The sequence below is a fragment of the Protobothrops mucrosquamatus genome, unplaced genomic scaffold (assembly GCF_001527695.2).
Source record: "Protobothrops mucrosquamatus isolate PMUCROS unplaced genomic scaffold, P.Mucros_1.0 scaffold391, whole genome shotgun sequence".
Lineage (NCBI taxonomy): Eukaryota > Metazoa > Chordata > Lepidosauria > Squamata > Viperidae > Protobothrops > Protobothrops mucrosquamatus.
Genome location: NW_015386723.1, coordinates 256,927 through 284,184, shown reverse-complemented (window position 1 = coordinate 284,184; position 27,258 = coordinate 256,927). Strand labels below are relative to the sequence as shown.

The 27,258-nt window shown below is 37.4% G+C and overlaps 1 protein-coding gene across 1 annotated transcript in view; it reads right to left on the bottom strand.

Annotated features, from left to right (window-relative positions):
* LOC107287459 (ran-binding protein 17) overlaps window positions 1-26,208 on the bottom strand; it is a 33,089-nt gene extending 6,881 nt beyond the window's left edge. The window contains exons 1-12 of the mRNA XM_029284141.1: window positions 26,191-26,208; window positions 21,936-22,082; window positions 19,038-19,128; window positions 15,981-16,147; window positions 14,467-14,532; window positions 13,659-13,763; window positions 11,556-11,721; window positions 10,094-10,167; window positions 6,752-6,871; window positions 2,634-2,780; window positions 2,199-2,371; window positions 1,648-1,841 (exon numbers count right to left, since the gene is read on the bottom strand). Coding sequence (XP_029139974.1) covers window positions 1,648-1,841; window positions 2,199-2,371; window positions 2,634-2,780; window positions 6,752-6,871; window positions 10,094-10,167; window positions 11,556-11,721; window positions 13,659-13,763; window positions 14,467-14,532; window positions 15,981-16,147; window positions 19,038-19,128; window positions 21,936-22,082; window positions 26,191-26,208 — 1,468 coding nt within the window. The remainder of the gene's footprint in view (window positions 1-1,647; window positions 1,842-2,198; window positions 2,372-2,633; window positions 2,781-6,751; window positions 6,872-10,093; window positions 10,168-11,555; window positions 11,722-13,658; window positions 13,764-14,466; window positions 14,533-15,980; window positions 16,148-19,037; window positions 19,129-21,935; window positions 22,083-26,190) is intronic.
* Between the last annotated feature and the right edge of the window lie 1,050 nt (window positions 26,209-27,258).

Here is a 27,258-nt window from a genome sequence, read left to right as displayed (position 1 = left end):
GTGTTAGAGGATAATGAGGATAAATCACAAAATGTGCTGATTGTAGCAGTTCTCAGTCCATGGAACTGGTTGCCATATCATGTACTAAGTGCCTTCAGTAGAGGTTGGAAGACAAAAGTGAATGGTCATCTGTCAGAGATACTGCAGTGGGTCTTGCAGTGTGCAAAGGTTTGGACCAGATGACCTCTAGGGTCTCTTCCAACCCATCTTTCAATAATTCTATCAATGTATGAGGAAGAATGAAGGGTCAAGAGAAAAAGAAAGGCCAAGAAAGTTGAGTTCAGTTAAAAGTATAACTTAACAAGAACTTTAAAAACAAAAGGCAACATACTAAGCACTGTCTGGCATGGTGGAAGCCAGGATGGTTGGTAAGGATGGAAAAATATGTATATCCAGCTCTGGTTTACCCATTAAGTAAAATAAATAGGTGCTCAGGCCATCTCTGGAAGAGGAACACCACACAGAGTTTTTTTTTCTTCTTCTAGCTATTATGCCCTTAACTCTTTCACTGCTACATTCAACTTTAGCTTTCAATACATTTTCATAATTATATTTTCCCCATGTAACAACTTCATTTAAAAATGCATTAAAATGTTTTAAAAATTGCCTTTTTTTTATTGCTCTAGTTATAAGTAAATAATTTGCTTATTTTACTCATTGCTATTTTGTGTTAAACAAATATTTTAAAAACAACAACAACACACAGCTTCTATTTAACACAGTGGTGAGATCTGACCTGGGGAAATGACCTGATAGAAAACTGAAGTTTAAATTTCTTATTTCACATTTGGCACTTATTGAATCTTAATGTCTAAGTGACGGAAGGGCTGAGGGGCACCATAGTTGGGCTGTGCTAAGGGCATCTGGCCATAAGTAAAATGTATAGCATTAGATGTTGTCCATTCAACAATATCGCTTATCCTAAAAGGGAATATCATGATGGGATGTATATATGCATAACGTATATTTAAAAAAAAACAAAAGTGGCAGTTCTTACATGAAAAATCATTAAGTATTTTTTTAAAAGCCACTTCATAGGGGAATGGGACAACTTCCCACAGTCAACTTGATGCGGCCAACTTGCCATGGCCAACTCTCCAGTCAACTTGCTGCAGGACAACTCTCCACAGCCAACTTGCCATGGGACAACTCTCTGTGGAACAATTTAACAATTCTATTTAATTATTTAAAATAAATAATTATTTTAATTTTTGTTGATCACATTTCATTCTGTCCCTCCTTTTGCATCCTTTCTTTAATGATTCTATTCCACCATTTCTTTGTTATTAGTGAAATTTTTGTCCAGCAACAAGTTGGCCATGGTGAGTTGGCTACGTTGAATTGTCATAGACCCCTTTGTAGCTGTAAAGTTTCAGTGAAATGGGGAGGAATCAATTCCTTCTTTCTCCTATAGCCTCCTGACCCACAATTTTGTCCTAAAAGTTTGGAGGATTCCCCTCAGGCAGGGATGAGAAAGAAGATAGAAAAAAGTTCAACTGTTTGTATACCTCTATAGAATATTGGATATATATTTTTTGAAATATTATTTCTTCTTGTACTAAAAACTGATTAAAAAACAGCTAAGCGAGCCAAACATATGTGGCAGACATATGCACAATTGAAATCAGAAAAATAATACATACTAACCTTCTTGAATTGAGATTGCCAGAGGATTTCTACTAGATGACTGCAACAACTTCTGATAGTTTTGTGCATTTTGGTCAAACAACTGTACAAGAAGAGCACAAGTCTTTTCATATTCACATCTACTAACTGTACATAGCTGCTCTAACTGCTGAAATACTGTGGCTGTATCATCCAAGGGATCATCCAAACCTTCCCTAAAATCCATATAAAAAATTATAATGGACAATGTGAAAATCACTGGACAGTTTGAAATGAATTACAATCAGTATCCACAAACTGGTGAAATCAGCATAACCTTGTCAAAAGGAAGTGCTTTTTAAAGGATGAAAGATGGCTGATTAATTCAACAATGATGAATTTGACTTTTTTTTATAAATGAAACATGAGATAGTTTACATTGGAGCAAACTGATTTCAGAAGCACTCTTTTTTTATATTTCAGGAACGAAATTAATGCAGTTACCTGAATTAAAAACAGATATCAAGAAAGAAAAAGTATCTTTGTGCAATAGAGCTACTTATGAAGCTACAGCGAACTGTATTCTCGATTACCTTATAACCATGGAAACAGATTCCAATCTAGAAGTAATGTATGCCTTTGTGATTTCAGGTGCATAGGTATCTAAGAGATGGGGTTCTGATGATTTCACAAAAGGAACTGAGGCAACCATTCTTTGCCAAAGGGTCAGCAAGTAATGAACGCTGTTTGGTGCAAATTCCCAGTGCTATAAAGAAAAGAAATGAGATTTTCATTAGAGTAAGCTTCAATCCAACACGAACAATTACAAATGTTATTTGCGATTTTTTTCTTCACTTCTTGTTAGGAAAATGCATGATTATGTATTATAAAAAACAGATGGAGCCCTAAATTGACAACCCTAGAATATTCTGGGCAGACAAAAGGTAAACAATCACTCATCAAACTCTATACATCCCCCCTTTTAAAATAATCAAATCAATCACAAAAACATTCTATTATTACCTCACCTGTAAACTAGTAATAGTGAAACTTGCTATCAGTCTAATAACTTCTGGATAATCTTTCACAACTACCAGTTCTCCAAGCTGATAATTGGTTTTCAATCGAGCCAAAAATCGGCAGAATTCATGATAGTTACCGGGATCTGATAAGCCCTAAAATTATTAAAAATAATAGTTATTCATTATGAGACTTCTAGAGAAAAATAATAGATCTACACAAAAGATAACAGTCCATTCCCAAATCAAAAATTGTCATTGTGTATGCCACAAATATTCAAAGAAATATTTCCGAAACAAACTGTTTTGTGAAGTCAGTCACCTAAGAATTATCTGCATGACCGAAATTTGGAGTGGGAGTAGAAGCTGTGATTCCTCATAGAACATCATAATAGGCTAGATATGCAGTGTACTGAAGGAAAAATCAGCACTATTAAGAATGCAACACAATTTACTGTCACTGCAGAAGCACAGGGAAGGAGTAAAATAAATATGAGGTGATCAGGAATAGGGCAATTAATGCAGCAGCCAGGCAGATTTCTAAATATATGAATAGCTAATATCTATCTGTGTATGCAGAAGTCTTGTAAGTCAAATAAGAGTGATAAAAGCCTTTTATGTTACAAATGCTTTATTATACAGCCCCCCCGCTCCCCACAAACTAGTCAATAAGATCTCAGTGCATTGCTATTTTAATACATATCAAATTTGTACAATCACTCAGTCATATTTAATAAATAAAAATAAGAATGAAATGAAATGAAATATCCCCTAGGATGGAAAAAGGACAAGATTTAAACTTGGCTCGTTCTTATTATTTACTCTTAGGATTCAGACCACAGAACTTTTAGTAAATCAGGAGCTAGGATTACAGCATAAATTTACTTGGGCAAAAGAAAGTTAAGTAGTTTTACTCTTTTATGATCTAAAGCAATTCAAAATCTATGGGTTATTTCTCATTTCCAAGTTAGATCTCACAACATGGAAGTCAGTTTGCATGTAACAAAGCTACAAACCACAACTGAAGTGTGTGTATGCACCTCCTATTCCTTCATTGTAACAAACCATATCATACTGCTCAGTTTAAAGCTTACTACTATGAGTTTAGTAACACTGCACTTTAAAAGCCTTTTCCCCCCCAGAAACTATGCAACATTTGTTGTAGAAAGCCCCGTGCACACAAAGAACTTGTAAATTAGCAGGCTGTTTCATCTTTCCTATAGTTCCTTCATTCCTCAGTTTCCCACAAACCTAGCAAGCACTAAAACAGACATTTATTCAAAACGGGGATCATTCTCTCTTTCTAATTATGAACAAAGATGCCTTGCTCTCTGTTTTTAAGGATCCTCTCCTCATGTCTCCTTAGGAATCCTCTCCTCATGATGTCTCCTCTGTCTCATTTCCAGACCACTGTAGAGGCAAGCATTGAGTTGATAATCACTGCTTCACTGTTGAAGTGTTCTCCCCCTTCGTAGAGTACACATCTTATTATATAAACAGTCTATAGTACTGTGGACACAAGGGTGATGATGATGAAGGTCAGGGGCAAAGATATGCCCAGTTCCCGCTGGCCATTTAATTCTGCCGTGGACATGCCACCGTTCCATTCAGTTATCAGGTGCTGTCCTCTACGGGCTCCCTGAAAGACAAGTCATCTACCTTGCCTACCTTTTTTCCACTTAGGCACCGAAATATACCTTTCTACTAGAATACCATTTTTAATGAAGGACTACTGCTTACCTGGCCTCTTATAATTACAATCCTTACAATTATTCTTCTGAAATAGGAGATTTTTGCCAAAAAATACACCTACAGTGTACACAATTTCCCATAGATATTGCTCACTAAAAATAGGGATGAATTAAAACATAAAAATCATACAGGTTTCTTGCACAACCCCCCCCCCCATGTCTACCTTTATGGAATGTCATTTTTCTTCAGTAGTTTGGAATAAAATGTGCATGTTTTGCTTGTTGGAAGATGAAGTGTAACAGTAAAAATTACATTTTAACAAATGCCTTCCCTTACTAAATCTGGATTTAACCAGACAGAACCAGCAACAAACACCCATAAGGTGAACTGGTTGCTAAGTGCCCAAAATGTGATCGTGTGACCACAGGGTTTACATGTGCATCTGTGTCCAACAACTTTGAAATCAGGTCAAGAACTACCTATAGGCAGATAAAATTGCTAAGATTTGGATCGAGGCACTGGAGGTACAGTTTCGCTCAATTATTTGGGAGGAGTTTGAGCCTGTAACTCCTAAAAAAAGAGGACAGCATTCTTTATGCTGTGCAATGGTGATGGCCTCTTTGAGAGAGAAGGTGGTACACACATACATCCTCAATGAGCCTTCCTGGACCCAACCAGTTCCGTCTCCACCCTTCCTTTTGAGGGGAAGGCTGTTAAAAATGGATGGCTTAGTTATAACTTGGAGGAAACAGGTTATCTAGACCTTTTTCAGTTAAGTTCTACCTATGATGCAGAGATACCATTGATCGCACTTGGGAAGGCCCTATGGCAGAACCAGGATGGGAGAGATATACGCCCATCCTGGTTCTTCTTCATCCCTCAACAACTTTTCACACCATCAGTCATAATATCTAGACCAACTTGTGGGAAGTGAAGTATTACAGTAGCTTTCTTTTCTCCATGGCTGGTTCCAGTCTGTAATGGAAAGGGAAAGCTCATACAGTTAGTGTTAATAGGAGGAAAAATGCTGAGTCCAATGCACCTGGTTTGCATGATGCCCTCGGCTTAATGGTCTCATCCTTCCTATTTTAACAACTATATGAGGACGTTGGTTATGCTGACGATACTCAGTTATACTTCATGTCTGCAGACTGGTTGAGTGATACTGTTGAAGTAATGTCCCAGTGCATGGAGGTTGTGAAGATCTGGATGGAGAGGAACGATCTCAGATGCAAACCCTAGCAAGACTGAGTAGCTATGGTAATTGAGCTTCTTAGTGCTGGGGATCTACCATCTCTGACTCTAATTATATTACTTTGTTTGCACCTTGTATGCTACTAAGGCTTCCTGCTTAAAAAATAATACTCACTGCAGCCAGTAGGGTTTTTGCCCAGGTTCACCTTGTGCATTACATATGTCCTTTCCTCAGTCAGGAGACCCTTCTTCCAGTCACTCATGCTTTTATCATCTCACTGATGAACAATGGCAATTTGCTCTACCTTGGGCTGCCCATTAAAACCATTGAGAAATTATAGCTGATACACAAAACAGCAACAAAATCAATAATATGAGGGCCACACTATGCACCTGTAACACATATGGTCTGTGCCCAGTTAGTTTCTGGATGTAATTTAAGGTGTTGGTTGTTGCTTTTAAAGTCCTACATGACATAAGGCCTTGTTATTTGAGGGGTCTCCTGTCTTCCATGGTTTCTGTTCACCTTGTAACATTTGGCATACTCCTTATCTCATCAATTAAGCAATGTCATCTAGCAAGACCCAGGAACCAAACCTTCTGTATCATAACACTTGTTCTTCGAGGTGAACTTTCTCTATCATAGCACTTGCCCTCTGGAAGACCATCCCCTAGCAAGAGATCTGCATGGTCAACACCTTCCAGTCTTTACAAAGCATTAAAAGAGGGCTCTTTCTTTAGGCCTTGGATTAGAGCGATGAGAGAAGAACCTTTTGTTTGTTTTTATCTCCATGTAGAGAGCTGTTTGAAGTTCTCTCTGGATGACGCTGTCTTTTGGGTTTTATTTCTCTACTGTTTTTATATGGTAGGCAGCCAAAGTTGAAAATGGTAGCTTAGATATTTGAAATATAAAACATAAATAACATGCTTGCTTGAGTGATTCACTCTGAACTAATCTAACTAAAATCAGACAATTTTCTGAACTATTAAACAAGGGTTGAACAAAATCCAGATGGATATAAATTCAGACATAGACAGCACTAGTGCAAAAATATGAGGCAGATCAGATGAAAAACAGTTGAAAACCGGCACATTTCCCACACTATTATTTCAAATGCCTCAAGTAAAATCTTTAACTACTTTACTAAATGTCCATCTTCATATTTACAATAAAGATATCCTAAGAAAACATGGAAGAAATATAACTGGAACTTAAAGAGAAAATTGAGGGGAAAAATTACCTGAGGATTTTCAAGTATTCTTTTTACTCCTTTGATTAGATTACCAAGATACTTGGCACGTTCTGGATTGCTAAATAGGGATCGTCTTGTAGAAGCAAACTGAACTAAACAGGAAAGTGCCTAAAAGGGAAATAATGATTTAAGAAATGTATTAAGAGGGTCATAAATATTGATTTTTGAACCAAGCAAGAACTTTGCTATTTTGCTTCATTTGTGTTTACTTAACAACACTTTTGAGTCTGCAGCTACACTCATATTATACATATTTAAAATATAAAATTTGCCATCAATTTATATTTACCATTGTGAAAAAAATTCTAATAAGGTGAATTAAAATACAGTAGCATGTGTAATATGTCCAAGATGCCTACAATTGATAGATATCTACATTTTTTTATAAATCAGGTGGTACAGAAGGTAATAATGTTTTGAGTGTAATAGCTATGTGAATGCCAATCTGTTACAATGCAACAACATTTGAACAATTGCAACTATGATAATATAAAGCCAAAACAGAGAACAGAAATAGGCACAATACGTAATGGAAAGAAGGAAGAATAGCTAGTCCATCAACCATTCTGGAATGTATATAACTACTTGTGCTAATGTTGCCTGAAAGTACATACAGAATGGAGTCTCTGAAAATTCAATAATTAAAATGAGTGTATGGATTTGAGAAACAACCCACCCCTGCTATAATTCTGAAAAATTTCAGATTTATTTCACATTAGACACCCAACCTATTTACTGACCAAAAATAGACAAGTGTAAAGAAATTATAAAGACAATATACATAATAAAATCTGGGACTGGGCTACATCACTCTGCCCCAATGTTTCAAACTATGAAGAGGAAGGAAGAAAATGTATAACAAATCAAGTACCAGATTTATTTAGTCATAGACCAAAATTCTAACAAAACATCAACAAATAACCATGCAATAAACTAAAATATTAAAAGAGAAAAATATAATTAATTGCTTTCCAAACCATCTATTAGAACTTAATTATACTCTCTGAGTTTCCTTACAGCAATCATGACTGAATAGAATTTTGCCACCATTTTTGAGATTTCTAAGGACTGAATAAGCTAATAGAAAGAAATGTATTCTCTTCTGCAGTACATTTAAAATGTAGCATTCCTCTTAAAAGACTCACTCTGAATTACCTTTACTTTAATTTGTACACCATTAAGTATTAGGCTCAGCACCTCAGCCCTAAGAAGCACAATTATAGTGGGAATGTAATTATTTTCAAGATGATTAACAAAAATAATTACACTGAAAGTTTTTTTGCGCATGAGAGAAATTTTTTTTCTTGCTCTTTCTAGCTGTTAGAAGATTAGAACACAATTCCTAAGTATTTGGGTTTCTTAAGTTTGCTCAGATTTCTGTTGATTTTCCATTTATAGAGGACAGTAATACATTGTTTTATGAATACCACCTCTTTGTTTTTATTTTTTTTTATTTTTTCTTCCCTACAGTAAGCTTCTAAGGCTCACAAGCTCTCATCATTCTGTGTCAGGGAGAAGAGAAAGCAAAACAGACATTGTTCATTTTCTAGAATGGAGATAAAATTCACTTTTTGTTAGGGATTGAATTAGGGAGTTGACACAAAGATTAAATAGAAAATGGACTAGAATACAACCTTATTTTAAAGTCCTATTGTAAAATGAGAATTGGGGCTGAAAACTCTCCACTTGCTCCACGTATTCTGCACGTGTGTGTACTCGTAGAGCATCATAATTACTAAGAATGCAATCTACAACATTTACTACTTAATTTGTGATTGTTGCATTTTTATTACTAGGGAATAAGAAAGAGTCTGGGGTATTTCCTGTTCATGTTAAAATTAACATGTTTGTATGTGATGGGTGAAGAGACCACACTTTTTCCTTCTCCATTTCAGAAAGCAATATGTCTTGGGCCAGCTCTAAAAATTATAATGGGGAAAACTATTAAATAGAGTCCCACTTTAGGGCAATGATATGTGCTAAGATTCAACAGAACTATTTTTCCTTGGCTGCATGTTTGAAATAGTCTCCAGTAGACATCTAGTTGGCTCCTATTCTGAGCACTTTCTGGAAGCAACAGAAAAACAAGGGCCCTCTGGAAGGCCTTTGGACCATGATTCTACCTTGGTTGACAGCCATTTGTCTGAAATGGTATAGGGTTTCCTGCCTGAGCAGGGGGTTGGACTAGATGACCTCCAAGATCCCTTCCAACTTTATTATTATTATTATTATTATTATTATTATTATTATTATTATTATTATTATTATTATTATATTATTGTTGTTGTTGTTGTTGTTGTTGTTGTTGTTATGATGATGATGATTACAGTTTGAGTTGATTAATTAAACTATATTCTATGATTCTGTTAGTTAATATACTTTTTTGTTTATTGTATATTATTTCTTATGTATGTTATTTGTAAACCACTGTGAGTCTTCAGCAATTCAGCAGCCTATAAACAACAGTGGAAGAGAGAGATCACATGTCCTCTAGTGATTTTTAAGATCCTCATAGCATCATCCAGCCACTGCTGAAGTGACAGAAACGTCACTCTCATTATCGTGCCAATGTACCATTTTTCTGTGAATAGCTGGATGAGTCTAGAAAATCAATAGTATCAGGTAGTCCTCAGCTTACAACAGTTCATTTAGTGACCATTCAAAGTTACAACGGCACTGAGAAAAGTGACTACTGACCATTTTTCACTCTTACAATTGTTGCGGTATCCCCATGGTCACGTGATCAAAATTCAGACACTTGACACTGACTCATATCTTTGACGGTTGTGGTGTCCTCAGGATCATGTGATCCCCTTTTGTGACCTTCTGACAAGCAAAAGTCAATGGGGAAGCCAGATTCACTTAACAACCTTGTTACTAACTAAACAGCTGCAATGTTTCACTTAACAACTGTGGCAAGAAAGATCGTAGTAAAATGGGGCTAAACTCACTTACCAATGTCTCACTTAACATTAGAAAATTTGGGCTCAATCGTGGCTGTAAGTTGAGGATTACCTGCACACCACTGTAATAGTAACAATGACTACACATACTTTTCTAAATGTGTTGATGAGTTACTACTAATGGAACACGGGGTGCCACTGCAGCAGCCATCTCCTTGAGCCAGAAAACAGCACTGCCCAATATTAAATGTCCCACTGACCTTATCTACAATAGTATATGCATATCACGTTCTATGTTGCAAAGCATAAAAATAATAAAATTTCAGAAATTTTTAGTTGGACAGATTTATTAAACGCATAATGTGTGGACATCTTTAAAGAAAGTTTCCTACTGGAAAAAAAAAGACTAAAGATGCTTTATACTTACTAACTGAGACAGCATTGAGGGAAGGGAATGATACAGGTCAAAAAAGAGATCCAAAGTCTCTGGTTCCAGGAAAACTGAGAAGAACAAAAGTGAAAATAAAGGGGTGGTGTTATTTTTTTCTAGCTGATGCCTACCTCCAAAACACAATTACACATTTAAAATAATAAATGCATGTGTCAAATAGTTTCAAATGGACTTTATATATATATAATGTGAAATGGGTGATTTGGGGGAGAAGGGGAGAGCTTACCTTCATGTATTTATGCATTGATATTTCCATCCTCTCTTCATTCCCACCCTTAACTGACTCTTATTTTTGTAACTGTGATATTAATTCTCTGACAATTGTTGCACAATGAAGGATCAGCCATAGATTTACTCTGAGTGGACTGTAAATAAAAGGCTGTGTTGCAAAACACAGTTCATTTGAGGTTCTGCCACTCACATATGGTTGCTACCAAGAAGAGAGTGTTTGTGAAACCCCCTCCCATTCATGATCAGCCTTAAATTCTGCGGAGATTTTAATAAAGTGCCTTTATTCATTTTAAAAAATACCAAGACAGTTCTTAGCCCATTCTTACACTCTATTCTTTTAGCTGTTGCACTTATACCTCAGTAAGAATGAATATTCAAAAACGTCTCAGGGATAAAGCCTTTTTTTATGCTCAACAATAGTTTCATTTCTGCTTCGCAACCTCTGACAGAATTTCATTATATGACACTGCAACACAACTGTCCATTTTCCAACATTATGGTTTTGTATGCATATTTGTTTGCATTTTTTAAAAATAGACATTTTGTCATGAAATAATTTACCAGATGGCATTTACTGTTACTTCATATGGAACTCTACTCTCTTAGCTGTTGCACTTATACCTCCTTCTAACTACTGATATGACTGGTTTGTCCAAAAACCAGATCTCAACTCAAACTAAAAATGTTCAGAGCATTGCTGTCCTCTGAACAAGGACACCATACTTTCAAACAACTTGTTCCCCAAAAGGGGAAGAATTTATGATTGGGTATGAAATCCTCTGAACCTAGCATGAGGTTGATTCTTTCCCTTCAAACCACTCATCATGAAAGGAGATACTGCTGAAATCCATCTATCAAGTAAGGCTATATCAAGATGGACCAGTGTCAAGGCAACATGTGATAGGCCAGATGGCTATAAGCTGCTGTTTATCTCCTCAAACCTAAAAAACTGAATACGATCACATGTAATTTACGTTGTGCACTGCATACCAGTATAAACTGCATTGAAATCTACATTCAAGTCAATGCAAAAACAATTTCATCCTCAAGGTGTCTTGCAAATCTGTCAAAATAGAGTTTGATAACGATAACTCTTCACTTATCCTAAAGAGTTCTATTGGCTGGCTACTTCAGAATCCAAACACATCTAGAAGGCAATACATTAGAAAAAAGGTACATAGATTGTTAGCACTGATTATTCTCTTACTTGATCTCCAGTTTGTTGGAATCTGTACAGTACACAAATCATCTGCAGATTCATCTGCTGAACTACCAATGAAGTCATAGTTAAGACAATTGAGGACAAGCTTCAGAAGATGTATTGCTAAATTTTGTTGTTGTTGATCTTGAAGATTTAATGGTTTTGCCAATATCTAAATCCAAATTAAAAAAATGTGATTCAGTAACATGCTTATTTCTGAATAATGTAATGCCATTATCTTAAGAATTCCAATACAATATGTCAAGAATTTCAATACGTATCACTTGCAAGTCTCAATTATGCGGACCAATGCAAGGATTTGGATAAAACATCTAGGTAGTCCTTGAGTAATGACCACTTCATTTGGCAATGGCAATCCAGGCAGTCTCTGTTGCCATCAAGCAAGGATTATGGGTTGTTAAATGAGCACCTCCTGGCAACTTCCTGTTAGAAAGTTGCAAGTCCCAAGTCATACAGAGGTTGGGTTGGCTGCTTTTGGGTGGGAGGAGGTGTGTGTGTGTGTGGCCGAGGAGGCATGGTACAAATGCAGCAAGGCTCAGAGAGGATGTACGGGTGAGGGAGACTTACCAGAGCAACTTGCAACATTCCCAACCATCTTCCCTATTGACTTTGCTTCTGGGAAGCTGGCAGGGAAGGTCACAAATTGTAATTATGTGACTGTGGGAACCTGCAATCATCATCAGTGTGAGCTGGTTACTAAGCATGCAGATTGCGATCACAGACTGCAGAGGTGTTGGGACGACCAGGACTTCAAGGAACTATAACTGTTAACTATAACTTATCACCATTCATTCAATGCTACTGTAACTCTGAGTGGACATTGAAGAAGTGGTCATTAACCAAGGACTACCTGTGCTAGGAAAAAAATACAATAATATTTTTGTTCCTTACTCTCCTCTAGATCATTAATACAAAGTGAGTTATCGTTAATCTCATTGACATAAGCCTATTTCAGGGACTGTATCTGCCAATATAAGACTCTCACAATTACACTAGAATAAAGGATATTATTGCATTCCAGAGTTAATCATCCTGATTTATCTAATTACACAAGAGTAAAACATGAGCATGTTGTTTGTTCACATTGTGGTTTAATAAGGTACCAGGGTAGAAAGCAGGAAACCATAAGTTCTATTCCCACCTTAGCCATGAAAGCCATCTGGGTGACTTTGTGCCAGTCCCTCTCTCAGCCCAACACACATCACATTGTTGTTGTTGTGGGGAAAATAGGAAGAGTAAGATGTGTTGGATACGTTCACCATCTTCAGTTATTTGTAAAAATAATGAAGGCAGGATACAAATAAACAAATAAAAATAAAGCAGCCTTTCTAGTTTATATATCTGGTACAGAATCTTTAAAAGCAACAATTTTCTTCATATTGGACTCCTCTTGAAAAGATACAAATGCATATTAAGGGCCTGAATCCAATCTTCCATGCTTCTTAATCCAATTCAAGGTGCTGATTATTACCTTTAAAGCCCTACGTAACATGAGGCCAGGTTATCCAAGGAACTATCTTACTCTCATCATGTTGACCTGTCTCACAGTCAGGCAGGGAAGGTATGTTATGGAGCCCATCAATTAAAGAATACCAACTGGCAGGGTGCCTTCTCTGCCATTGCCCCTGCCCTTTGGAATATTCTGCCCCCCCCCAAGTGAGGTGGGCCCTCACTTTCCTGGCCTTTCAGAAGGGTGTGAAGTCCTGGCTCTCAGAGTGGCCTGCAACCATGGGAATGGTTAGCACCTTGAAGGCAGTCCCCCTGCCTTTTAACTTCTTCGTTGTTTTTCACTTGGCTCCTATTTTATTGATGTGTTGTATTTTATGTTTTTTTATTATTTTAACTGTAAAACACCAAAAGTCACTCTGAAAGTAAGATGAGCGGTATTTAAATTTGATAAATAAAAATAAATACCATCTCAAACATTCATTTATCCCTTTCTCACCATACATTGCATATTAATCTAGCTGCATATGTTTCCGGCTAAAAAATATGTCCACAAGCGACTCTAGGAATAAAATATCAACAAATTAGGTTCTGATGGTAAAGAAATAATCTCACGATAATGTGATTGGTATTTGGGCCCACCTCTTTCAGCAGCGAGCATGCCAGCATCAAAATTTCTTTTAGAGTGGTGTCACGGAAAGAGATAGCAATTCTACGATGCTTTGATGAAGGTCTTGAATAATCAATCTAAAACAAAGAAAGAAAACTCTCCATTTGACTATTATATAACTTAAAACAGATTTTACAGGTGCTTACTATATACTCATAAAATGCATTATTATGAATAAAAGTAGTGTTAATATTTCATGTTGAATGAAAGTTTTAAGCAGGTTATCTAAAAGCAGCAGAACAAGCAACAGGAAAGGCAACCTGGTTTAACTACTGTCAGGCCAAGCCCAAAAGCAGCCATCCTGAGCCCACTGGAGTGGCCACTTATAACAAATTTCAATAATCATATTATTATGGAACATTAAAAATGAAGAGCATAGTAATAGGCCTGTCAATAAGACTGCCCCTTTTGATATTTCTGGAGCCTAGGTTAAAAAAAAAAAGAAAAGAAATATCAGGGCACATAGAGTGACAACTCTGAACACATGAGATATTTATTTGGTTTTATAAAATGTGCAAAGATCCTGCTGATAGCACAAGCTCTGTTCCTGTTTTCAAATTATTATAACTAGTTATAATATCAGTAGAATTGATCCTATTTTATTCACTCAGCGAGTTTTGAAACAATCCATTTCTAAGCTTCATTTGACAGAAAGGTTCTCTTTGGGATTTTTATCCTATTTATAGTGTAGTTTTCCCTTTCATTAATCCTTCCTCCGAAGCACTATGACAATAATCTGGTAGCGATATAAACTGATATGAAGGAAAGAAGTATACTTACAAAATTCATTTCCTGAGTTAGTTCTGAAAGAATCATTACTCCTATTATGCAGTGATCCACGGTCCCCTATAACAGAAACAGACTTTGAATGAAGGCTTTAGGTGGCTTTGAGAAATAAGCATTCATGTTATCAACCACATAATTCATTTTCACTTCTCAGTACAAACACACAGAACAGAAATAGGTGCATTTCTTTACATGCAGTCATACCTCGGCACTCGACTGCATCAAACCTCATTGAATTTGGTATTCAATGCATTTTGAAGCAGAAATCTTGTCCCTGCAATCGTCTTTCTCCCAGTAGTCAACACACAATAAAGAACTTGCTGATGTCAGCTGCGTGACTTGTTATTTCTCCTGGCTGAGATAGTGGTTCACGTAGTAAGCCACATGGTTTTCTCGGTACTCGTCAGTATTAGTATTCGTCGCGTCTTCCAGAATGAATTACCAACGAGTACCAAAGTACCACTGCATTATACATTTTTTTTTATTTTTAAATATGGGATTATAATTTGACCAAATGAAATGATTTTCTTTTATTATACTGTAAATTAAGGCCAGCACAATTTTTCCATTATAATGGAATAATTATTATACCCCATACATTATAAAACCATAATTCTTCACATATCAATAAAACCCAAATTTTCAGTCTATACTATAGTTAAAATCACATTTATATCTTTAAATTTTATCATTTCCCCCAAAATCAGAATAATAAATCAACATTAGAAAGTAGCAGGTCAGGCCTATATCATAATGGGCAAATATTCCCTTGGTCATTTTATTTGTCAACTTCCTAAAACCACCATAATACTACTGCGCAGTGCATAATATTAAAAACAATAAAAACTACATAACCATCAAAAATAGACATCCGGTTAAAACAATAAAAGCAATCTTCAACTGCTCTATTCCAAAAAGAGGCCCTGCCATAACCCCTATCCCAGGGCTTGGTGGAAGAGCCGAGCTTGATGGAAAATATCCTCAAGAGTCAATTAAACCAGAGGTCTGCAACCTTTCTGGGCTCGCAGACCAGAGGGAAGGAGAGCAGCTTCAAAATTGGTGTGCGTGCGTGCGCACAGGGCCACGCACACTGGCGCGGCACTAACAGCGCCATTCGCACATGCGGCATGTGCAAATGGGCCGCGCAACCCATCCGGGCTATCAGCCCTGTTCGTGCATGCACCGACAGGCCATGGACACCCACCCCGCACTAGCGTCCCCGTTTGCACCCATGCACATGCGCAAACGGGGCTGTGGGTACTAGCGCGAGTGGGGGAGATGCACACCCATGTGTGCTTGCACTGGCCAGCCATTTCCGTGGCCCGCTGGCCAAGAGCCATAGGTTGGGGACCCCTGAATTAAACAAGTTAGGTTAAGAGCCTTATAAATCTCTGCAGAGAATGTTATTCCAAATGTCAGGCACAAAAACATGCTATCACTTCAAAGGGAAGGAATGTAACATCTACTGTTAATGAAAGAAGGATGAACAAACATTTTCTCTTGCTTACCTGTAAAAACTTTTTAACATCAGCAATAATGTCTCTAAAAATCAACTCGTCTTTCTGAACCTCAAACCATCCTAATTTTGTGATCTTTGCAATTACTTGAACAAGAGCCTGAATCACAAAAAGGGCCAATTTTGGTCGAGATGCAATATAATTTAGTATATAGTTTCCTGTGCCAAGATAAAAAAGCAATTATTTTGGGTTAAATATAACACACTCTTCTAACTGAAATTATGATAAAGATAGAAAATAATGAAAGAACTTGTAAAATCAACTACTTTTAAATTCTTAAGAAGAAAGTATTGTACATACGCACAATTAGTCTAACTGCAGATAACCCAACTCTCAAACCTTTACCAAACTAATCCTCAACATATGACCACAATTGAGCCCAAACTTTCTGTTGCTAAGGGAGACATTTGTTAAGTGAGTTTTTGCCCTATTTTATGACCTTTGACACTGTTGTTAAGTGAATCACCACATTTTTAAGTTAGTAATGTGGTTGCTAAGTGAATCTGGTTTCCCCATTGACTTTGCTTGTCAGAAAGTTACAAAAGATGATCACATGACCAAGGATACTGCAACCGTCATAAATAGGAATCAGTTGCCAAGTGTCTGAATTTAAGTATGTGACCATGGGGATGCTGGATTGGTTATTAAGTGTAAAAAATGGTCATAAATTACTTTTTTCAGTGCCGTTGTAACTTTGAACTGTCACTAAGTGAACTGTTGTAAGTCAAGGACTACCTGTACCATGAAAAATGCTCTATCCATGAATAAGTCAACCTGCATTTTTTATGATATTTTGGCTACGAATTTGAAGGTTTGCTAATTTGCGGATGGGCTTACATATGAGTATATATGGGAAATATAGATATTTAAATAAATGTATCACAGATTAGCCCATTTGAGGATTAAGCTGAATGCAAAATTTTAGGTACATATTGGCTTGTAAAATTCTCAGCTTATCCACAAGTATATGCAGCATTTATTTTATATAACTTACCTACTTGCAGATATGAGCCCAGATATAACTAAAATGGTTGCAAAGTTCTTTTATACTATTATTAATATAAGACACTAGTTATTTTTGATGCAACTATGCTAATTGTACTGTTAATTTAAGTATGTGATTAACCAAAAGCAATTACAGAATTCATTCAGATAGAATGCAGAATTGTACCACTATGCCTTAGAATTAAAGTGAAATGTTTCCTTTCCATGTTCCAGAGCTAAATTTTATAGTGAGAAGTATTCACATTCGGTCTGTGAACAACAAACTTATTATTAGTGTCTAAAGAAGAGAAGAAAAATTATACTCTATATCAGGCACATAGAAATGGAAGACAAAGCTACAAACAAACTAAACTGCATGAGAAAGAATCACTTGAGTCAAAATGTTATAGGGCATATTATGTACCTGATTTCACGAAAATAGCTCAAACTAACCCAAATTCTTTTTTGTTATTAATTGGCAGGCTACCACAATGACAGAATTCATACACTGCATTGTGCTAAGAGTTTGCTTAACTATTGTTTCCTGACTAAGCCATAATTTGCATGGGTTCCCCATATAAATTATGAACTATATAATAGTTTAATTCGGGGATGGCAAACTGCCGGCCCGCAGGCCAGATACATCATGCCGAAATCGCGCCCACCCCATTGCCGGCAATGGGGAAAAAATCCCAGAGTTTGACATGCCTGGTTTAACCGCTTTGACAAAAAAAAGTAGCCAAACCCAATAAACCGCATTATGATTTGTGAGAAAAGTAAACATATCCAATATGTTTAAATTTCTTTCTATAAATGTGCAAGGCAGCCTATTCTCAAAATATGCATGAAGTTCTCAAGCATGGACCTACATCTACCACATTAATTATAAAATCACAGAAATCTGTATATTATTTCTCTGGCTCTAACAACAGATACATATGTTATAAGAACCAGTCGAAACAACTTTTATTTTCATTGTTTTTTTTCTAATTTTAAGTTTAGGATCATTTATAAATCTTTGACATGAATAAATAACATTGTATTTAAGATCAGAGTAACACACTACAAAGCAGGTAAGTATGATACCTACCACTATTTTCAGTTTAAGAACTAAACATTACTGTCACCAAACTATTCTATTTGACTGCAAAGATATACCAGATGCTTGTACAAATGTGGTTCAGCTCCTGCTCAGGTATTTACATTTTCTTATTTACAGTGGTGGCCAAAATTGTGGAAACCTTTTGGGAAAAGTGTATTTTTAAGGTTTGATGATTAATAACACCACTTTTGGGGGGGAATACCACCATAAAATTATATATCAATGGAAAGATAATTTAATCAAGAATGTAATGTAACAAAGTTTGTTCAATTATCTGTACTGTATTCTATGAAAAGTTATAGCCAAATAACCAGAAAAAGGAAGCACAACTTGCTTAGGTTGATATCAGGTAGCTTTCCTTCATCTGATTGTAGCCAATGAGCATGGGTGTTTAGAGAGTCAATCAGGTGTCATCTTGTTTTGCCAATGAGCCAATCAGATCACAGTAGGATTCAGTTATTGATGTCATGTATTGAAGCTGAGAGGAGGACATTTGTCAGTGCGTTGTGATCGCTATCAAGTTGATTGGGTTTTTTTGTGTTCTTTCATTTAATGAGCTTGTAAAATGTAATAAAATTAAAGTAATGGTGCAAAGAGTTGACTAGTTGCCCAGAAAGTGATGTAAAATAGTATTATTAAGTGAACAAGGCTACAGTTATAAAGAAATTAGAAGAAAAATTGGTGGAAACTTAACCAAAGATGGCATTTCTACTGTCTACTTTTCCCAAAAGGTTTCCATAATTTTGGCCATACTGTATATGAAATATAAAACAAACAATTGAACACATATAATGCCTCTTCTATTGCCTAAAGATGAGAAATCCCAGATTATAGGAAATATTCACTCTTCAATTATGAAACTATCATGATAAATTTTTAAAAGTTATATGTTTAAGTTGCTAATAATTACATTTTAGATTATAAACACAATTTTACTATTGAAAAGAATAAAAAATGCTTACTGATGTCCATTCTTTGTTGAATAGGTAAAGGTGTGGTTTTGCATACAAGTTTTGAGAGACATGTTGCTGCTAACAATTGCGCATAGGATGTCTAGACAAAAATATACACAATTGAAATGGTAATAGTAACATTGCATAATACTAAAGATTTTTAAAGCAAACAGATAATCTTGCAACAAGAAATTCTTTTCCTAACATTTTGCTATTTAGTGAACCATATCTATTCTGACACAGAGGTCCCCAATCTCTGGGCTGCGGTCCACTAGTGGGCCATGAGGTGTTTGCAACTGGGCCGTGGAAACGGTGGATAAGCGAGCATGCGCATCCCCACTTGTGCAAGCAGCGGGCGAGCATGTGCATGTGTGCGGCAGGCACACATGCACACCACTCACACAATTGGAACTGTGCGTGGACTTGCTGGCCGCTTGCGTGGAACCATCCCCTCTCCCCACTGGTCCGCAAAGCCCAGAAAGGTTGGGGAACTCTGTTCTAAACCATAATTCATGATTCATTATAATAAGCAAAGAACCCAACACTATATAAATAGTATTAAAAGAACTATTTTTATGATTTACTTAGATAGTCCTTGACTTACAACCATTTGTTTAGTGACTGTTCAAAGTTATAACGGCACTGAAAAAAGTGACTTATGACCAGTTTTTACAATGGGGCAAAACTGACTTAACTACTGCCTTGCTTAGCAATGACAAGTTTGGGCTAAATTATGGTCATAAAATAATATTTATTATTTTATCATTTTAGTAACTTACCATTTATTTATCATTTTACTTATAAAAGAGCCTTTCTTATTTTTATAATTGGTTTTTGTAAATAAAATGATTGCAGGCACCAATAACTATTTTTCAGAATACTGTAATAGACTCTGCTTTACATTGCCACACAGACACCATGTAGCAATACAATACACAATTAAGTCATTGTTATATGAATATAGTTATTATATGGGTATATAATTACATATAACTAGTATCATTATTTCCAACATGTTCTAGCTTTATCTACATTATAGATAAGCTCATGTCTTTATGGTTTTTCAGGCATCCATACACATCTGCACATTTCTTATAGCTTCACTGGTACCAACAGGGTTTTAACAAATGAAATGGATATCTGCTATTTCTTTTAATGTCCTCAGGTTTCCATCAAGGAATTTCCAGCTGGCAATCTGCCTTTGATAACTAATCCCAAACTAAAAGGGAATAAGCTTTGTAGTCCATCAAACACATAAATAAAATACCTTCTAAGCTCAGGATTTTTAATACTAAATCTTTTTTTAAGTCAAATATTCAAGCAGTCATTGAAACTTTCTGTAGCATATGGAATGCTTTAAGACTGTAACTTAATCCAAAAAAGAATTTGATGGAAGAGATACAAGTATTCTAAATTCTAAACAACATTTAGCTTTCCTTAATTATCAACAAGCTTCTTTATGTAGTTACAACTTCCCACGGATGTGAGAATGTGTCATTTATTTGTTGTCATTTCATAAAAGGACACTTACAAAATAATTTTTTTTAAGACAGTCTGTGACACATACAAGACAAACAGTGCTGTACTTATAAACAGATCATGCTCCAAGAGGCTGCAAAACCATTCTGTAGCAGGGATCCTCAGGTCCATGGCCTATTGGAAACCAGGCCACACAAGCAGCGGGTGAGCACACATAGCTCCATTTGCTCATGTGCGGGATTAGGTTGGACCTGCAAAATCACTCCCCCACTCCCCCCACTGCCTGCTGCTGTTTCTGGTCTGTGGAACTGGAAAGATTGAGGACTGCTGCTCTATAGCAATAAATGGGTTTGTTTAACAACCGCCGCAAAAATGGTCATAAAATTGGGTCTGGTCACGTGACCTGTCAAGACTTAATTACTGTAATTGCATGGATCAATTACAGTTGTAACTGAGGACTACTTTAAAGTTCCTTATCTACCACATGGTCAATATAGTATCCACCAGAATATCAACAGATTATCTCCTCCCAAATTATATGCAGGTAGTCCTCCCTTAATGAATGGTTGCTTAGCGACCAAAGTTACCACAGACCCCCCCCCCATTCACATCCTGAATTTTAACAACCGCATCTCCACTACGATCACAGGATCACATTGTGAGCATTTGATAACCAGCTCGCATTTATGGCCATTTGCAACATCCTGCAATCATGTACTTTCAGCTTTTTTTGCCAGTATCCACCATTTACTTCCAGTTTTTGGCAAAAAAATTTCCCATTGGATAAAATGGTTTTGTTTAATGACCATGGCATTCACTTAACAACCACGGCACAAAGGACTGTAAAAACAGGCATAGTCACATAGTGACCAACTACAGAATTTACAACTCACGACTTACAACCATATTTCTGGGCTCGATTACAGTTGTTAGTTGAGGACTATATGCATAGGTCACATCCGTGAACTTGGACATATTCATGTAACCTTTTTGAAAACAATACTGAAATAGTGTACAACTGCCTTCTCCCAAGATATTTTCTCAATTTTCCAGCCTAGTCTACAGCTTTGGGCTTTCTTGGTATCTACCATCCAAACACCAACCAAGTCTGACCTTGCTTAACTTTTGTCAAGATATACCAGGTGCTGCAATCTACTCTGGATAATAATATAATCTCACTTGAGGGTATGTGTCTTTGTTTTGTTTTCTCCTTTGGTCCAATGTTGCAAAAGCTTAGGAGTTCTTTGTCTATGATCACTAACCAGTTATACTATTACTATTATAAAATATAACAAATGTACAGCCAAAGAAAAATCTGATAGTCAAATGTACCTTGATAATACGTAGACAGTCTTGGTACCTGGAAGAAGATTTGAGCAAAAATGTGTAACAGATATGTACATCGATAATAAAGTTTAAAGTACTTACCGTTCCTTGTTCCAGTAAAAGTTGGCACTGACTGAGACATTCAGGACTGTTAATAAGTTCCAAAAGAACTTTTTCTGCTTGTATTCTTTGTGCTAAATCTGTGCCCTCATATAGCTGTTTACAAAGAACTTCTAATTCTGCTAAACTCTGTTGGGAAGAATAAAATGTCAGATATTAAAACTACATATATATTTTCCCTGAATGTTCATGCAAATCTGTATGTCATTAATTTATTAGATTTAGATTTAGATTTTATTAAATTTATACCCCGCCCTTCTCCCGGAGGACTCAGGGCGGCTTACAGATAAAACACCTTGGCAAAAAAAAGAAACATACCAATATTGTCCAATGGCAAAAAAATACCGTATTTAGCATTTAAATCTCCTTAATAATCTAAAATACATGTTTTTTCCCACTTAGACATCCATGAAGGGAATTGGCATAGATCAAGCACTTAGGCTAAGCTAGTAATGAGTATCAACATTTTCAGGGTTAAGCTTGATCTGTGCCATTCACCTTCATGGATGCCAGGTTCCAATTTTAATTTATTTTTCCCTTAATTTCCTGTTCTATGACAATATTAAAAATATAAGATGCATTTTCCCAAACATTATCCTAGCTTTGATTCATTTCTATTCCTGATGCACAGGATAATACTATGAATAGTTAGAACAGTTATGTCCATTCAGTGAAAATACATTTACTCATCTCAAAAGATTACTAATGCAGTATTTATGTAAATACTGATAATTAACATAAAAATTGATAATTAAGCACATCAAGGCGTTAAGGCAAAACTAATTAATTGTAATTGTTTCAATATAGTTACAATTAAGTTATGTTTACTAAGCTGCTCCTGACCAAAGACCTTCATTGCAGTTGTGAAGTTAGTGTAGTGCCAGTTAAAGAGAATCTGCTTCCCCACTGGGAAGGTCGCAAAAGATGCTCACATGATCCCGGGACAATGCAACCATCATAAATACATGCCAGTTGCCAAGCATCCAAATCAAACTGAAAATTTTAAGGTAAAATAACAATAAAAATGTACAATAACATGGTTGCATTAAGTGTGCACACTCTTTAAAATTTTGTTGAAACGCCTTTTGGTTTTATGATAGCATTCAGTTTTTTGGAGTAGGAGCCTATCAGCATGGCGCATCTTGCCCTGGGAATCTTTGCTCACTCTTCCTTTCAAAAGCACTTCAAATCTATCCCATTGCCAGGGCATCTCCTGCGATCAGCCTTCTTCAGGTCACCCCACAGATTTTCAATTGGATTCAGATCTGGATTTTGGCTGGACCATTCGAAAGCTTTAATTTTCTGCTGAAGCCATTCTTTTGCTGATTTGGAGGTACGCTTTGGATCTTTCTTAGGTTGAAAGGTGAAATTCCTCTTCTTTTTCAGCATTTTAGCAGGTTTTATGCCAAAACTGATTGGTATTTGGATCTGTTCATAATTCCTTCCACCTTGACTAAAGCCCCAGTTCCTGATGAAGAAAAGCAGCCTCAAAGCATAATGCTGCCACTATCATGCTCCACTGTTGAGTCTGGTGTACTATTGGTGAAGCACAATGTTGTTTTTGCACCAAACATATTTTTTGGAATTATGGCCAAACAATTCAATCTTGGTCCCATCAGACCATAACATATTTTTCCACATGCTTTCATCAGACTTGATAAGGTTTTTGCAAAATATAACTGAGCTTGGATGTTTTTGTTTGTAAGAAAGGCTTGCCACCTACCCCTAGATAGATGAAGAATATGGGAGATTGTTGCCACAAGTACTACAGACGGCACTTGTCAGAAATTCCTGCAGCTCTTTTAATGTTGCTGTAGGCCTTTGCAGCCTCTTAGACCAGTTTGCTTTTTGTTTCTTCATCAATTTTGGAAAGTCCAGTCCAGATGTCACTATGGTGCCATATTTTCTCCACTTGTTGATGACTGTCTTCACTGTGTTCCATAGTATATCCAATGACTTGGAAATTTATTTGTACCCTTCTCCTGACTGACACCTTCCAACGAGATCCCTTTGATGCTTTGTAAGCTCTTTGCAGACCATGTCAGAAAAATCCTACAAGAATTGTTGAAGTTTATATGGGCTTAATTAATCACTTTAACTGATGGCAAGTGTGTACTGACTGCTATTTAACATCAGTTTTAATGTGATTGATTAATTTTGAACAAAGCCATATCCCTATTTTTAAGAGGGTGTCCAACCATACTATTGTACGTTTTTATTGTTATATCCCCCTAAAAGATTTCAGTTTCTTTTGCAATTTGAATTTTACAGCTTATGTTATATTAAAAGTGAAAAAAAATCTGACGTGATTTATCGCTGTCTAATTTTTTTACATCTCAAAAACCTGGTATTTTAACAGGGGTGTATAGATTTTTTATATCCACTGTACATTTTCATTTTTTTCAGTAGAAAACTAGATTTCCTTTTATTGCTTCAAAATGTTCAGGAAATTTTTTATCTCTAAGTATTTATACAGTGTATGAGTAATAGGAACTCTTCTAAAAGTATGTAGGAAATTATGCTGTCTCAAGACACAGTTCAATATGGTCTCTCTTTTAGCAAAACTCAAATCCCAGGTAAAATGGATTTCATCTCCCATCACAAATCTATACCAGAGACCAGGTAACACGTTCATGAACATTTCATTTGACACCTCACCTTCGGCTTTTACAACTTCTCCATCTTATGGATTGAGTCGCAAAATTTCCCCATTATTCATACAAAATTCCTATTTCCTTATTTATTTAGCAAAAAGAGCTTTTGCACCTTGGTCCTATAGTATCAACCATCCAGTCTCTCTTTCAAAAAAATTGTCTAATTATATTAGACAATGTAATATTATTAAAACTTCCTTCCAGAGGTCATAGGAAGCCATCAGACCCAACTTTTAAAGGAAAAAAAATAACTTTTATTCCCACTAAGGTAAAATAACCAGATGATCTATGGGCAATGGAAGAATAATTATTAACTGCTATGCCTTTTTCCCCAAACTCAGATCAGATGAATACCCCGGGTAACACAAACCAATCAACTACATTTTTGGCCATGTGGTCAACTGCAAGGAAGAATCTGAAAACTATACTAAGCACTAAGAAATCATCTCTCATTTATACATGTTGTGCAACTCCAACTTGGGTTGTTGAAATGTAGGCGCATATTTGTGCTAGTCATCCGATAATAAACTAGCAGAGGTTGATTTACTTTCCACCCCATTTATCTGAGCATCCAAATTCTTGAAAAAAAATGTCTAAATTTGTCTACAAATTCAATAGATATTTTTCCTGTGGATTGTGTTCTGCCTGAATCTTCAGCATAGCAAATGAAGAACACATGCTGTCTGTTCATAGGGCTAAAGAATGGGAAATGTTTTTTTAGAAAGAGTTCTTAATTTATTTCAGCATTCTGGGGAAGAAAACAACAACACATTACCACTGGATGCTCTGAATACAGTCATAGGTTCTTGAGATTGCACGTATTAAAAGGGATTATTTAAGAAATAGAGTTTTGCCTAGATAATTAAGATAAAGTAATTTCTCTTGCAGCTGAACCTCGGCTACTACTTACACTTCAAAATCTTAAGTAGGTCTCTACCACCGCACATGCCATCTACAGTCACACGTTGCCTCTGTCACTCCTAGCATCAACAACAAAATTTTCCACCTGCTCTACAAGATGCACAGCAAAGCTTTCCCTGGGGGGCTCGAAGAAACCGTTCTAGGGGTTTGCACCCAGGTTTTGGGGTTTGTGTCGACTGAAGCTCTCTGTAAGGTCCACTTTCCTCTGCCACTAGTTCAGATATCCTCTACCTCTGGGACCGCTGCCCAAGCCATCACTTTCCAACGAGCCATCACTTTTCTAAAGACCACCTTCTCAGGAGACCACCCCCTAGTTTGCCACCTCTCAAAAACGGGAAAGGGGAGATCCCCACCCACCCGCCCACCGTCCCAAAGGACTGGCCTTCCGCTGCTTGCAACCCTCCTCTTTGCAACGCCTCAATTGGGGGAGAGGCGGGGGGGGGAAGAGATGGCGGGGAGGACGGAGAGCCACTTCTTGCCTCCCCTCCAAACACAGCCGCTACACAGCCCCCCACCCCCGAGGCACTGCCTGCCCAGGAGGATGCGCTTCCCTCCTAACGCCCCGTTCCCCGGCTCCGGCCGCCTTTTCGCCTCGTCCCGCCCTGCCTCTTCTCCCGGCCTATCCGCCCAACGCCCACCGCCCCGTTCCCAAGCACACCAACCTGGCCGCCCAGCGCCATCTTCCAGGCAGGAGGGTGACGCCGAGAGGAGCCGAGGCGGGGGGGGGGGAGGCGCAGGCTGCTGCGGTGCCCGGGCGGGGAGGAGCGAAGCGGAGGGCAGCGGGGCCCGCCGGGAGGAAATGTTGGCGCCTGCAGCGGCTTGGGGCGAGCGGAGGAGGGAGGCAGGGAGCGAGCGCGTTTAGGCGGGAAAAGGGAAGCGGTGCGGGGAGCCCCATGGAAGGAGGAGGGCGAGCCGAACCGAACCGAACCTGCCCCATCTCTTTCCTTCCGCTTTGTTTTAACTTTAGGCGGAGGAAATGGAGTGCGAAACCGGGTGCAAACGCTGCCCGACTTACGAAGCCGGTGCACACGGTGCTGGCCCGGGCTTGAATGCAACACCAGCGGAATCAGCCACAATTGATGTATCTCGCAAACCCGAGCAATAAGCTATTGATTGCAGTCGCGGCGGTTTGGTTCATGTAAACCCTTGCACCAAAATACATTATGGCTTAAGCATGGGGCATCAGACCAGTCTCGTCCATCGGCACGTTCTCTCTCCTTTCATACCCATAGGAAGAAGCTGGGATAGAAAGCGAGGGCCGGAGGAAATATCCGTGGCTTTTTACAGTTTACAGGGATAAACTACTCCCCGGAAGTAAGCAGTCCCTGACAATTCGTGCCATGAGCTTGCACAGAATTGGATTCATCTTTCTTTAATATCTTATGTATTGCTTATGCTACGTTTCCTCTCAGGACCTCTGGAGACCTATTTATTTACTTATTTATTTTTCTTCTGCCTCGAATAGAATAGACCTGGAAGGGACCTTGGAGGTCTTCTAGTCCAGCCCTGTTCAAGCAGGAGAACCTGTCCTATACCATCTCAGACAAGTGACTGTCTAGCCTCTTCTTAAAAATCTCCAGTGATGGAGCACCCACGATTTCTGGAGGCACTGGTTAATTGTCCTCACTGTCAGGAAATTTCTCCTTAATTCCAGGTTGCTTCTCTCTTTGGTCAGTTTCCAACCATTGTTTCTTGTCCTGCCCTCTGGTGCTTTGGAGAATAATGTGACC